Consider the following 16,028-nt stretch of genomic DNA (forward strand, 5'->3'; position numbering starts at 1 on the left):
CACCAGAAGTACATCATTGATAACTGGAGTTTTTCCATCTCCTATGGAACCTTTTCCAATAATTTTTCCCTTCTGGTTTCCTCCAAAGCCAACGTCTCCTCCTGACTTAAGCGGTGTCAGTTCTTGGAATATAGACCTTGTGCCCGTCATGTGTCGCGAGCATCCACTGTCCAGGTACCATGACAGGTGTCTTAACTGAGCTGCATAAGATGTCTGCAACAGGAATAATTTTTGTTTTAGGTACCCATATCTTGGGTCCTTTCTTGTTAGTTTTCCCAGAAGTTCTTGGAACTTTGGGTGCAACAGGAGGATAATGCATAGGAACCTGAGTATAGTATCTAGACATGTCAAGTTTGAACTTTCCCTTTGGTTTCACCATCTTTGGTTTAACCTTCTCTGGAATGACCGTGCCAGCGGGAACGAAATGCTTATGCAATGGTTCGCGTTTGGGCTCAGATGACTTATCTTCCATGGATTGAAAGTAGCCAAGGCCATTGTTCCCATTTCTTCTCATACCATAGATCATTGAAGCCATAAGACTTCTGTCTATGCCCTTTGCAAGAACTTTTGAAACGCTTTCTCATATTTTGTCTCATACTTAACATCAGATGATGCAAGTTGATCTTCTAGCACATCATTTTTAGCACGAAGAACAGCATTGTCATTAACAAGAATATAGTTTTCATCCATGATTTCAGAGACTGACTTCTCATGAACTTCTACAGAACTGGTTTTAGCAGCATATTTCTTTTTGAGTTCTTTATGCTTATTTAGCAGAATATCATGTTTCTTCATTATTTCAGATAAGGCAGTTCTTAGCTCAGATAGAGAAAAGTTAGAGAATACCTCATCATCATCCTCAGAGTCTGAATCATCTTCTGAAGCTCCAGCACCTTTGCTAGTGGTAGCCATTAGAGCCTCCACAGCTTCATCTTCTTCTGACTCAGCTTCATCAGAATCAGTTGCATCAAAGGTTATGAGAGCTTTCTTCTTGAAGACTTTTCTTGGTCTCTTATCCTTCTTGAGCTTGGGACAGTCACTCTTGTAGTGCCCAGATTCCTTGCACTCGAAGCAAGTGACTTCCTTTCCAGATGACTTCTTCTGACCAGATGAAGATTCATATCTTCCTGAACTTTTCTTTGGTCCTTTGCCCTTGATATTTCTGTTCTTCCAGAGTTTTCTTAACCTCTTTGTGAAAAGAGACAGCTCTTCATCATCAGACGCATCTGATAGCTCTTTAGATGAATTTTCCTCTTCTGCCTGATAGGCTTTTGCTTTGTCAGACTTTGACTTAAGAGCAATAGACTTGTCTTTCTTCTGAGGCTTGTCTCCTTTGAGTTCAATCTCATGGCTTCTGAGATGACTCACGAGCTCTTCTAACTTCAGAGAGTTCAAATTTCTGGAGAGTTTCAGTGCAGTGACAAAAGCTCTCCACTCCTTAGGCAAACTTCTGATAATCTTCTTGACATGATCACCAGTAGAGTAGCCCTTGTTTAGCACTCTGATTCCAGCAATCAGAGTTTGAAATCTTGAGTACATCTCCTCAACGGTTTCACCAGATTCCATCTTAAACTGCTCATATTGTTGTATGAGAGCAAGAGCCTTGGTTTCCTTTACCTCTTCATTTCCTTCATGAGTCATGACCAAGGAGTCAAAGATGGATTTAGCAATTTCTTTGTCAGAGATCTTCTCATACTCAATATATGATATTGAGCTGAATAGCATGGACTTCGCCTTGTGATGATCCTTGAAACGCTTCTTCTGAGCTTCAGTCATTTCAGAACGAGGGATCTTCACACCTGAAGCATCTACTGGATCAGTATAGCCTTCAATGACCATATCCCAGAGATCTGGGTCAGTACCAAGGAAATAACATTCTATTCTATCTTTCCAGTACTCAAACTTTTCACCATCAAAGATTGGTGCTCTGAGTTGATTGTTGTTGTTGTTGTTGTCAGCGGAAGTATTGGCTTGGGCCATTGTTTGTTTTTCACACAAGGTTCTGGATCACTGAACACTGTTAGGTGTTAAAATCAGAACCGGAGCTCTGATGCCAATTGAAGGTGCGAAAAACACTAGAAAGGGGGGGGGTTTGAATAGAGTTTTTGTATCTCGGGTAAACTTTTGGCCTTTTTCAAAACTCAAAGATAAAAACTAAGTGCTGAATGATAGGAAGTAAAGCACACGAGTATTGTATCCTGGTTCACTTGAGATAAAAGCTCAAGCTAATCCAGTCCACCTGTGAAGGTGATTTCTTCCTTCTTCTGATGAAGGCAATCCACTAATATCAATGAGTGTTACAACTGCACTTTGCAACCTGCTAAGTGACTAACAGTACACTGATTTTCTCACTAGTATCCTCTTAAGAAGCTGATCTACCGATCCTCTTAAGACTAGCTAAATACTGAATCAGCCTTGATTCAGTCCTCTCAAGATCCGACCAACCTTGGTCTCTTGATGAACTTTACAATATGATGTAAAAGGTTTCGGGTTTACAATGAGTGCTTCTAACAAGCGAATAGTAAACTCAGATGTTTAAGAACAGTGAAGAAATAATGCTAAGAGAATGGTTGTATATGTTGAATATTTTCAGCACGGTTTCTTCGCCTCTTTCTTCTTCCTTCAGCCTTTATATACTCCAAGGCTTGTGATGTAGCCGTTGCTAGGGTTTTATCCGTTGGAGTGGCAATTCTGTAATATCAGACTGCTAGGCTGTACAAGGTAGGTGGCGGACAGACTGAGACTTGTACGACGTTGTACTGTGATAGCGACCTGTCCTTTCACTAGTTGACTTGAGATGAAGGAGCTTCAGATGAACGTTGATGAAGCTTCTGATCATCGTTAGATTGAAGCTTGGATTCTTCTGACCTTGCAACTTCTGCTACTGAACGAGTTCCTCAGAACTTCTGATCGTCAGAGCTAGAATAGCTTGGGCCTTCAGAACCAACTTCTTGTAAATCATCAGAACTTGAGTCTTCTGCTTCTGGACCGTTCCACTGGAACATCTGGTCTTCAGAACTTCTGACTTGAGTTCTTCAGATCTTCTTGAGAGCTTCCATCTTCAGAGCTTCTGAGGTATTTGCCACTGTTCAGAACGAACATGGTAGGTTAATGAGCTCTCTTTTTAGTAGCCCTTGGTTCTTCTTCTTCTGAACGAATAGGCTTGGGTCAGATTCAGAACCTGTTTGTCACAACTTAAAAAGACAAACGTTAGGGTACCACAATTGTTCATCATCACAAACCTTAATTGTAATCATCAAAACATAGAGATGCAACCACTGATCAAACCTTGATCTTACATAAGATACTTGAAAATATTTCAACCAAGTTTTTAGCTTCAATATCATGAAACACCGGTGCTAACGCCTCCACCACTTCCATCGTGAACTACCACCACACCCTCCACCACCACTACCGTAATCGTTACCATCACCACCACCCTCTACCGCTGCCACCACCATTGCCATTGCCAAAACTACCACCACCACTATTGCCACCACCACCCTCCACAATCCTCATAACCACTACCGCTACTTCCACTGCCACTAAAACCGCTTCCATATTTTATTTTTATACTATTTATTATTATTTAATACTTCACCGAACATATGATTGTATTAGTTTGAACAACATGGTAAGTTATACAATGTATGAGCAAATACGGAATAGTATAATGTTTTTTATCAAGTCTTATAGGATAAGACTTAGGGCATGTTTGATTGCAGTATTAGGGCCAGTTTGTTACCTGTTTTCAAAACAATTTTCAGTTTTTAAAAACTGAAAACCTATTTGGTATGACAAGTTTTCAAAAATTGTTTTTGAAAACAGTTCTCATTTTAATTTTTTAAAACTAAAAAACCAAAACGGCTCAAATATATTTTCAATTTCTGTTTTTAGTTTTCATATATCAGTTTTATAAATATTCGAAAACATGTCATTCAACTTGTGTTTTCTTCTGAAAACTGTTTTCAAAAACTGTTTTTGAAAATAGTCGTATCAAACAGGTTTTCAGTTTTTAAAAACTGAAGACTGTTTTGAAGACTGCAAACAAACATGCCCTTAATACTATTAGATTTTATGCTATACAACATACCAAATGTATATTTATTGTTTTAATAATAATAGAAGTTGATAAGTATGCATTAATTATTCTTTATATTTTGATAAATCTTAAATATTTATCGTTAGATTTAATTATCAAATTAATTTCTCTTTGACTTATTATTAAATGTTCAATGAATGAGCAGTTATTACAGTAATTAATGTTTCAAACTTACAGTTATTAATTTCTCTTTGAAATTATGAAGAAGTTATCATCGGGCAGTTATTGTTGCTTTCGGTTCGACGACGTCAGTTGTCAGGTGAAAAACACTGAACCAGTAGGCATGTTATTAACCTTTCAGAGGTTGCGATTTCGTTGTGTTCAGTTTTATCATTAGCTAGGCCTGTTTGTCGTTAGATTCAATTATCAAATTATTTCTCTTTGACTTATTATTAAATGTTCAATAAATGAGCAGTTATTACAGTATTAATTTCAGTAAATGAGCAGTTCAATAAATGAGCAGTTTCAAACTTGCAGTTATTAATTTCTCTTTGAAATTATGAACACTGAACCACCAGGCATGTTATTAACCTTTCAAAGGTTGCGATTTCGTTGTGTTCATTTTATCATTAGCTAGGCCTATTCATCGGGAAGTTATTGCTAGAGTTTGTTTAGATGAGAAGAAGAGAGTTATCGTGGTGTGGAGATTAGGGTTTGGTGGTTGAAGAGGAAGGAGTAGGGAGTGTGGGTTGAAGAAGGGATGAAGTTGTCATCGCTCCTCTCCCCTTAAACACTTTATTGAATTTGATATTTATCAATCTATTAATTAAAATATAATCTTATTTTCATTATCATATTAGTGTAATAAAAAAATTGAAAAATAAAACAAGTTAAAATATTATATTTTAAAAAAAGGAATAATAAAACATTCTTCAGTGAGGGCTTTGCTAGGGCCTTCTCTTATTTAGCAGCCAAGCCGCAGGGAGAACTTCTTGCTCTGGCGTCATTCATCGGAACATGTAGTAGGCTTACAATGACGGTATCACAGAGAGCATGGTTGTTAACGGTGCACAGGGTGATGCCTCGGCATGTCTAGATCACAAGTTGTTCGTTGACGGCATCTCTGGCGTTGTATATTACTCCCAGGTAATGGGTATGTTTTCTCAATATGGACAGATCAAGAGAATTTACGTTCAGAGCCGAAGGAAACTAAGGAGAAAATGATGTTTTGGGTTCGTGCATATGATGCATAAAAGTGATGCTTCCTTGTGGAATTCCTCACGATGATACTGTAAGATCAAGATTTCGTCATGTGGTACAACTCTATGTTTTGATGATAACAAGTATTTATTTGTGGGTGAACAATTATGGTACTCTAACGTTTGTCTTGAGTATTTTGACAAACAGGTTCTGATTCTGATACCAGAAGATATATTCCAGAAGCTCTGAAGGACCAGAAGCTTTGAAGGACCAGAGGCTTTGAAGGTCCAGAAGCTTTGAAGGACCAGAGGCTCTGAAGGTCCAGAAGCTCTAAAGGTCCAGAAGCAGAAGTTACGAAGGTCAGAGGATCCAAGCTTCCCTCTAACTCTGATCACCAAGCTTCACAAGTTCCAACATGAAGCGTCGTCAGATCAAAAGTAAACGGTTTAAGGAAAATGTCACTATCAAGAAGTACAAGAGCAGTGTACTATTCTGACAAGCCTACCTACCAAGGTTCAACCACAGCAGGTTCTGGAAGTTCCAAAAATGCCCTCCAACGGTCACATTTTCTCAACAGAAATATACTTTGCACCTTGGACTATTTAAGGCTGAAGAAAAGAAGAAAGATAGGAGAGAGAAACCAAGAGCTGCAATACAAGAAAAGATTCAAGCCTCCACTTTTTTCATCTGTTCTTATTTAGTTTACACTCAGCTTATTCAGATGCAAACCTTTGTAAACACCAACCTCAAACAGTTGTTTGATTTTCCTTAAGGGACCGGGTAGGTCAGTATCCTTAAGAAGACTAGGATCTGTGTATCTTAGTGGTGATTCCTTAAGGGACCATTTAGGTCAGTATCCTTAAGAAGACTAAGAGAGTGAATCTTAGTGTTTACTAGTTCATTGTATTGTTTGTCACTGAGCAGGTTGCTAGTGCAGTTGTAACAAACTCTGAATAGTGGATTGCCTTCATTCTAAGAAGGAAGAAATCACCTTAACGGGTGGACTGGATTAGCTTGAGGGATTTATCAAGTGAACCAGGATAAAATACTAGTGTGCTTCTCTCTTCTCTCTATCTTTATCCGCAGCACCATCTATCTCAGATAAACCGAGAAGATTTACTTTAAATCTTAAAGGGAAAGTTTTTATATTCAAAACTCTATTCAACCCCCCCCCCCCCCTTCTAGTCGTTTTTCACACCTTCAATTGGTATCAGAGCGCAAGTTCTGATTACCACACTTAACAGTGTTCAGTAGATCCGGGCTAGTGTGAAGAACTCATGGATTCCACCACTACTACAAGCAAATATCAATACAGTGCAAGACCACCTATCTTTGATGGTCAGAGATTTGATTTCTGGAAAGACAGAATCAAAAGCTTCTTTCTTGGCTTTGATCCTGATCTCTGGGATTTTGTTGTTGATGGCTACACCCCTCCTGTTGATGAACATGGTGTAAAGATCCTAAGGGAGAATATGAGTGAAGATCAAAAGAAGGAGTTCAGAGATCATCACAGATCGAAAGCTATTCGGCAAAGTGCCATTTCATATGAAGAATATGAGAAAATTATTGATCGTGATTCCGCTAAGTGTATCCTTGATTCCTTAAAGATGACACATGAAGGAAACAAAAAGGTGAAAGAGACAAAGGCGTTGTCTCTGATCAGGCACTATGAATCCTTCCAAATGGAACCTGACGAATCCATTGAGGATATGTTTTCCAGATTCAAGTTGATTATTGCTGGAATAAGACCCCTCAACAAAAGCTACACCACTGCTGATCATGTCATGAGGATCCTTAGAGGTCTTCCTGAAAGCCGGATGCCTTTGATAACTTCCTTGGAGCTAACTAGAGATGTTGAGCAGATGAGTTTGGAAGAACTCATAAGTATACTGAAGTGTCATGAACTAAAGCGTACTGAACATCAAGATCAGAAGAAGAAGTCTATTGCCTTGAAATCCAAATCTGAAAAGGCTAAGGCTCTCCAAGCAGAAGCAGGAGAATCTGAAGAAGCCTCTGAAGATTCTGATGAGGATGAGCTGACTCTGATATCCAGAAAGCTCAACTGCATCTGAAAGCACAGGCAGAGCAAATACAAAGGCTCATAAAAGGACAAAAAGTCAAAGAAGCACTTCAAAACAAAGAAAAGTCTGATGGTGACTTTTGATGAATCAGAGTCAGAGGATGTTGACTCTGATGGTGAAGTTCAAGGACTCATGGCTATTGTCAAAGACAAAGAAGCAGAGTCAAAAGATGCAACTAACTCTGACTCAGCATAAGAGGAAGATCCTAACTCAGACGATGAAAATGAGGTATTCGCTTCTTTCTCAACCTCTGAACTAAAACATGCTTTGTCTGATATTATGGATAAGTATAACTCTTTATTGACTAAGCATAAAAAGTTGAAAAAGGATTTCTCTGCTGCTTCTAAGACTTCTTCTGAACATAAGAAAATTATTTCTGAATTGAAAAATAATAATCATGCTTTAGTGAATTCCAACTCTGTGCTTAAGAACCAGATTGCTAAGCTAGAAGAATTGGTTGCTTCTGATGCCTCTGATAGTAAGAATGAACCTAAATATGAAAAATCCTTTCAAAGATTCCTGGCTAAAAGCGTAGACATAAGCTTAATGGCTTCAATGATCTATGGCGTAAGCAGAAATGGAATATATGGCATTGGCTATTCTAAACCTTCTGAAGTTGCTCCATCATCTCTTAAGAAAGGAACTTTCTCTATGTCAAAATATCATGCTCAAATTCCTTTATATTACCCTGCTGAAAGACCCAAAGTTGTCAGAACTTCTAGGCTAACTAACAAGAAAGGACCCAGAAAGTGGGTACCTAGGGATAAGATTATATATGTTGCTGATATCTTCAATAGGTCCATCGAAACTCCAACCATGGAACCTGGACAATGGATGCATGCAACACATTACGAGAGAAAGGCATATGTTCCAAGATCCAAAACTTGAACCTGAAGGTGAAGTTGATCTTGGAGGCATCAGTAGAGTAAGATTTGGTCAAGGAATCATTGGTTTTTGATAAGAACCCATCTGTTGATATTCTGAACGCTATTCATGTTAGAATTAATGATAAGCTTGACTCTGACAAGTCAAAGCTAGCTGAAAAAGCTTGCAGAGATGAGCATGACCATTTCAGAAAGAAACAAAGACTCAGAACTTGACAAACCAGAAGCAACAACATCAGAAGATGCTACTACAACTTCTGACTTGCGTCATCAGAAGAAGAGTAGGTTCATAGCTTCTCATTATGAAGTATCTGAAGATGGAATTTTGTCCAAAATGGAGATGTCACCCGAACCTCTGGACTTTGACACTTCTGCTCTCATCAGAAGATATATTAATCAGAAGCCAAGTATCCCTTGGTATTCCTTCTAAGGGGGAGTATTTCGTTTTATGCTCTTACTATTTTTTTCCACCTTCATTCTTTTTGCTTATGACAAAAAGGGGGAGAACTAATAGTATCTTGACAACTCCCTTATGTGATCAATTCCTATGCTTTTACGATACATTCTAATTGATGTCATCTCTTCCAATGCTATGATATATCTTATGACTCAATTAACTCTGATCACATACTTCTATATAGCTCAGAATCTAGATACTTCTAACGTGGTTGATATTAAGTATTAGATTCAGGGGGAGCTTAACTCAGAATCAAGCTCGAGTCTTGGATTCAGAAGGAGCAAGATAAATTATACACATCAGGATAAGTTTTAACTCTGATACCTTATACTCTGAGTGTATTCAGTTTATTTGTTTAGAGTTGTTCATCAAAATACATGGTTTTGTCATCATCAAAAAGGGGGAGATTGTAAGATCATGATTTGATCATGTGGTACAACTCTATGTTTTGATGATAACAAGTATTTATTTGTGGATGAACAATTATGGTACTCTAACGTTTGTCTTGAGTGTTTTGACAAACAGGTTCTGATTCTGATACCAGAAGATATATTCCAGAAGCTCGGAAGGACCAGAAGCTCTGAAGGACCAGAGGCTTTGAAGGTCCAGAAGCTCTGAAGGACCAGAGGCTCTGAAGGTCCAGAAACTCTGAAGGTCCAGAAGCAGAAGTTACGAAGGTCAGAGGATCCAAGCTTCCCTCTGACTCTGATCACCAAGCTTCACAAGTTCCAACATGAAGCGTCGTCAGATCAGAAGTAAATGGTTAAAGTCAAATGTCACTATCAAGAAGTACAAGAACAGTGTACTATTCTGATAAGCCTACCTACCAAGGTTCAGCCACAGCAGGTTCTGGAAGTTCCAGAAATGCCCTCCAACGGTCACATTTTCTCAACAGAAATATCCTTTGCACCTTGGACTATTTAAGGCTGAAGAAAAGAAGAAAGATAGGAGAGAGAAACCAAGAGCTGCAATACAAGAAAAGATTCAAGCCTCCACTTTTTTCATCTGTTCTTATTTAGTTTACACTCAGCTTATTCAGAAGCAAACCTTTGTAAACACCAACCTCAAACAGTTGTTTGATTTTCCTTAAGGGACCGGGTAGGTCAGTATCCTTAAGAAGACTAGGATCTGTGTATCTTAGTGGTGATTCCTTAAGGGACCAGTTAGGTCAGTATCCTTGAGAAGACTAAGAGAGTGAATCTTAGTGTTTACTAGTTCATTGTATTGTTAGTCACTGAGAAGGTTGCTAGTGCAGTTGTAACAAACTCTGAATAGTGGATTGCCTTCATTCTAAGAAAGGAGAAATCACCTTAACGGGTGGACTGGATTAGCTTGAGGGATTTATCAAGTGAACCAGGATAAAATACTTGTGTGCTTCTCTCTTCTCTCTATCTTTATCCGCAGCACCATTTCACACCTTCAGATACTTCCTTAGCGGTGTCATTTTCAAAGATTGTGAATAAAAAGGGTGAGTCTCAACGAGTTCAGGATTGAGTTGGATGTAGGAGATTGGTTGTTCCTTCTAAATCTTATCCAAGATCCCTACCGCTGGTTGATGATGCAGACTCAACCTCCATGGTTGAGGGTCATGTCCACATGCACGTACCCATATGAGGTCATGTTCCCAGAGATTTTTGGTCATGCTGAGGAGAGTAGTTCATCTTTATTTTTAGGAGAATAAATTCATCCTGAACTTACAACATCCTTTTCTTTGGTTCCCCGGACCAAAGATTCCCCTTCTGAACCTGTTGGTGTGGTCCCATGCATGTGTTGGTCCTTGAAGAGAAGCTTTCAAGGTTTTCATTGATGATGAATTGAAATTCAACATGAACGTCGTATATGTTTGTGATATAGACTAAGATGGAGTGGAATACATATGGTGGAGATATCTTACGTGCCATTCTGCTTGATTTTGATTCAATGATGCATGATGATGTGAGGGACGCGCCTGAAGTTATGTTTTTGGAATTTATTTCAAGATCGGAATTTGTTATTTATGTGAGTCGGAATTAAAGTTCAGGGAGCGATTTTGAGCTATTTGTCAATTCTCACTAAGAGTTGTCTACTATCGCTTTGATGCACCATCATCTGTGGGTTTTAACAGTGACACATTCCCTATGTCTATGCAAGAGAATGATTCTCAACCACGTAGGAGGAGAGTTCGTCCAAGAAAGGATAATAGTCGTTGAAGAAATACGAATGTCTTTATTTTTTCTAGATATCGTAAGAAGAAGAAAAGTCTTAGAGAATTTTATTTCCGAGGATATGGGACCACCAGATGTTTCTGACGCTACACCTATTGTTGTGGATTCTTTGATGTTATCTTATAGTTTTAATTGCGTCGTCACTCGTCATGCGAGTGGTGAATGTTTGGATAATTGTAAAATCTTGTGATTTCATTTTTCTTGAAACCGATGAAGAGGCATGTATAAAACATCTTAAAACTACACGGGCATGATAGTGGTCATGATGGCAACAAAGTTTGACATTCCTTGTTGAATGCTATTTTTCGTTTATGATTTCTTGGCGGGGGTATTCGTATAGTTTTTGTGTTTCAATTTATTTTTTTATTACTTTTACTTTGGCACGATTATGTCGCCTTTCATTTCTCTCTTTTCGTTTTATTTCCAGTCTGTAAGTACAATATCGAGATGATCGGTTTCCCGACTTTTTATATTATCTCAATATATCTTTCACTTTAAAAATATATATATATACTATATTTTTATGATAAAAAACTGAAAAATGAAATTATATAAAGTTATATTTATTTTAAAATAATATTCTATTATATTGGTGTGTAAGTAAAATAATGTTAAATATAAAGACTTCATATTGTCATTTTACAAATTCGGCTTTTTCAATCGTTTGTTTCGTCAAACACTTTTTTTTTCCAATGTACAACTTTTTCAGCTTTAAACTTGTATCTAGTAGTTATGAATACAAAACATAATCATAATTCTTTTTTAATGCTCACACGGATAATTATTTGTCCACACCTCATTTTTGAGGTGAAAAGAGGTGGAGGATGAGAGAGATAGGAAGAAAAGAAAAAGTAAGAGAGAGAAAGTATAAGATATGATAGATGATAAGAGGAGAGAGATAGAAATAAAAATAGGTGAAAATGAAGTGTATAACATAAGAGGTGTGTATATATCATTACTCTGCTCACATGGTAGCCAGCAGAACGTCATACTGTACAACAATGTATGCTTCATATAATTTAAAGAATTCTTACTTTTGGCCCAAAAATTAGATTAATAGAAGGGAGAGATAAAGAAGCAAAAAATACTTGTGAAAGAATTTTTTTATGTGTCTTCTTGAACACCATATTACCTGAGTCATCCACATCAAACAGGCGCCCCACAAATTCATTCCAACTTTCGTCTGTTCGATTCTTATAAGACAAGGAGGAGCCTATGCCGCTTGATATTCCAGAATCTTCCCCAGCATCCATTTCATGAAATGTTCCATATGAATAAGGGGAATAGGCTTGAGGAATATCAAAAGCAATGGCCCTCTTAAGCGTTGCTTGGTACTCTTCACTATGTTCCCGAGCTAGAGATTCATGACTCTCCATCCTCTCTGCTCTAATGGAATCTCCATATGCTAATTATTCTCTAGCATGAACTAATACCATATCAAAACGAAGATGAAAGTTGAGTCGTGATCTGAAAAGCTAATAACAATATCCAACTTCGTTAAAGGACGTTCTTGACAATGCACAAGCTAAGCATAGTACTTCACATGCACCATATCGTATTTGACTTAATGCTATACATGTAGGCATCCCTTTAGCAGTCTTCCTCTACTAGGAGAGAAGTATTTACAATGATATCAACAATCAGCATGGAGAATGAATTGTTGCAGCACATAAACTGATAAAAGCAGTCTTATCTTTGATTATCCCAAAAGAGTTGTTTGCCACCTCATTCAGAAGATACTGTGGGGATGCACCCAAAGGAATGTGTTGAGTGCCAACTATGAAGTAGAAACCTTCCCCAGCTTAACACATGAACCTATTCCGTATAAATGAAATCAGAAGCTAATGGAGGAGCAGAAGTATTACCCATTCAGGACCGCACACAAAACCTTCACACCAGTCACCAACTATCATTTATAGAAATACAACACGTAACTCGTGTGGGCTCCATCAGGAAACTCCAATGGCAATTCTACTCCCCTATCTTGACAGCAGTTTGTAGAACAGAGTGTAAATGCCTTTATCCTTATTGAAAGTTCCAGGATATGTTGGCCAAAATAGTACATGCAGTAACAAAAATCCAAGTTCATATACCTCCCTTATCTTGACCAGTGCTTAGAATGATTCAAGGCAAATAAGTTGATATTACCATTGATTAAATTTCTTTCAACCTAATCTTATAAAAATTCAATCTTTAATACTTATTTTCCCGTTTTACAAAAGCAAATTTTTTTTTATAAGCCAAATAAAAGCAATCTTTTTATATTAATTTTCTTATAAGCCAAATAAAATTGAGCAAAGCATAAAAAAAAGTACTTCTACCCAATATTACATAAGTATAATAGACAAAAAAGAAAGGTAGCAGCTATCTATAATGATATACTCATACCTGATTTTTTATACACTTCATTTCCACCAATTTTTATTTCTATCTCTCTCCTTTTATCATCTATCACATCTCATACTTTCTCTTTCTTATTTTTTCTTTTCTATCTATCTATCTCCTCCTTCCACTTCTTTCTATCAAAAGAGGGATGTGAATGCAGCATTATTCGGGAGCAAATATCATAAATGAGAAAATTACTGACCAATTGACTCATCCCAATAATTAATTATAATCCACGACAATTAATTTCCTAATCCAGTTAGTCAAAATATAAAGTCAAAAGAATTCCATTATATAAATTTAAAGCATTTAAAACATATCCAATTTTTATATTCCTTTTGAATCCCGATCCCTAATTGACCAAAATCATCCAAAAGAAAAAAATTAAAATCCCCCCACCCAGCCCCACTAAAACTAGTATAAAAACGACACATTGGTTCTCCCAAGTATACTCACAACACAGAAAAGACAGAGTTCATAACCTGCCGTCGGAATGCATCTTAGGCCGAGAAGGGAGTTCCAAATGTGTCCTTCTCCGCCGAGAATGTTGTCCGGAATACGTACTCCTCCGCCCAGACCAGTGGTTTACAACGTGGGCGACAAAGTCGAAGTGATTGGAAAGGAGGAAGGTTACGTGGGTTCATACTACAACGCCACCATTCTCTCTGTCCTCGAAGATGACCGCTATAAGGTTCAGTATGAGAGCTTCATTGAGGATGAGGAGACTCAAACTCCTCTGAAGGATACTCTGTTGAAGAAGGACATTCGCCCGAAGCCGCCTCGCGTTCGCACTGGCAGCGAGTTCAAGCCAGGGCAGAATGTGGACGCGTACGACCATAGAGGGTGGTGGAATGGGAAGATCATCGGCGATATTGAGGGCGTGTGGGGCCACTACTGCGTGTACTACGAATCCAGCAATGAGTATGTTGAGTATAGCGCTTCTCGCATAAGGGTTCACCATGAGTTTGTTGATGGGCATTGGTTGCAAGCGATCCTCTAGCTAAGGGGTTGGCTGGGGTAAAGGGGTGTGGGAGTACTCTTTTGTTTTGTCCAAAATCCATTTTTCTTGTAAATCCCTAATCGATAGCAGGGTTTTGTTTGCGTGTCAAAAAAACATGCATTACCGTAATATGTTAGTAATTGGGTTATAAGATTATAATTTCTAGACATGCGTTTCATTGGATACAACATTTTTCTTTGTATTTTTAATAAGGAAAATGAATTATTCACACTTCTCCAGTTCCACCTAATGGAGAGTGACGGGAAGAAAAGAGAGAATTTAGAGATCTGATATATAATGTGATAGGAAAAGAGGGGGGAGCTATAAAGAAAGAGTAAGTGAAAATGAGATGTGAGATAATATGGAATCTAAACATATCATTATTGTTTTAATTATAATGTTGTGACATCTTTAAAAAAAAATAAGGCTTAAATAGTCACTCAAATTTTAATTCTTAGTTTTTAATCCTCAAAATATATATTATTATTTGTTTTAATTCTTACCATTAAGCTCTATTTACGTGCCTTACAGAATAATGACTAATCATTATACAGGACGTGTTTCATTAGATTTGGCCCTACAGGACCCATATATCCATTTACATAACTCGGTGCTATATAGACTTTGCGAAATACATGTGAGCCACGTAAGAAAATTTAACGGTAATGACTTAGTTGTCTAAATGTGTAGGTCTAATAATATCGATCAAATTATATAAAATAAATCATCAATTAGGAAGGGTAGGAAATTATTTTGTGAGTCTTATAAGCAAAACTTAATGATAAAGAATAAAATTGATGGAAATGTAGGAGTTAAGAAATATTTTTTAAGAGACGAAAACCAATATTTACTAGGACAAACATATTTAAGCCAAACAAAAATGGTGAATTATGTGGTACCTATATTTTTCTTTGGGTGTGATACCCTCATTAGGCGATTCAGTAGATTAATGGCATGTGATAGTTGAAATTTAAATACTCAATGTTATAATTCTAGTCCAATAGTGCTCTCGTTCACTTGACAACTCAACTGTCCCCCGACGACCTTTGTTGACGTCCACCACGACCTTGCAGAGGTTGTAGTGAATCTCAACCCTAGCATTGGGTTTGAGCGACATGATTCGGTCAAGGGAGAGGCATAACACCAATCTAATTGACACCGTTAATCTTAAGATACATTATTGATAAAATACAATTGTTGACTCATGTGATACATGAGTCTTTATTACTATGTCAATTCAACGGTCCCTCGATGACCTTTCTTGACGTCCACCACGACCTTGCAGAGGTTGCAGTGAATCTCGACCCTTGCATTGGGTTCGAGCGACATGTTTCGATCAAGGGAGAGGCATAACACCAATCTAATTGACGCCATTAATCTTAAGATACATTATTGACAAAATACAATTGCTGACTCATGTGATACATGAGTCTTTATTACTATGTCAATTCATTTGGAGTATCATACCTGACCTGAATTAAGGTACCATAGCAAGAAAAAATGATAATGTTGTGATAAGTTGATAAGAATGTATTGATTATTCTCTATATTTTGATTAATATTACATATTTATATATCCTAAGAATTAAGTATCAAATTAACTTCTTTGACTTATTGTCAAATGTAATATAAATGAGCAGTTATTACAGTAATTAAATTTTAAAACTTACTCAATGAAGAAACTAAAATCACCTTTAGCTAGCCATGTCTTTCCTTAATGGCGTAGATATGCAAATTTATTGTCCAAAACAAAGGGTTCTCGCTGGTTAATGTAG

General features: G+C 37.4%; 1 protein-coding gene across 1 annotated transcript; it reads left to right on the forward strand.

Moving 5' to 3' along the window:
- The first annotated feature begins 13,746 nt into the window (after nt 1–13,746).
- Nucleotides 13,747–14,253, forward strand: LOC130744161 (protein AGENET DOMAIN (AGD)-CONTAINING P1-like). Its single transcript, XM_057596350.1, has one exon. It carries the CDS (start codon nt 13,747–13,749, stop codon nt 14,251–14,253), a length of 507 nt encoding a protein of 168 aa, XP_057452333.1.
- The last annotated feature ends 1,775 nt before the right edge of the window (nt 14,254–16,028 follow it).

The sequence above is a fragment of the Lotus japonicus genome, chromosome 3, assembly GCF_012489685.1.
Source record: "Lotus japonicus ecotype B-129 chromosome 3, LjGifu_v1.2".
Lineage (NCBI taxonomy): Eukaryota > Viridiplantae > Streptophyta > Magnoliopsida > Fabales > Fabaceae > Lotus > Lotus japonicus.

What these genes read in the sequence shown, in the direction of transcription:
- LOC130744161 (XM_057596350.1), top strand. Translation starts at nt 13,747, where the DNA reads ATGCATCTTAGGCCGAGAAGGGAGTTCCAAATGTGTCCTTCTCCGCCG.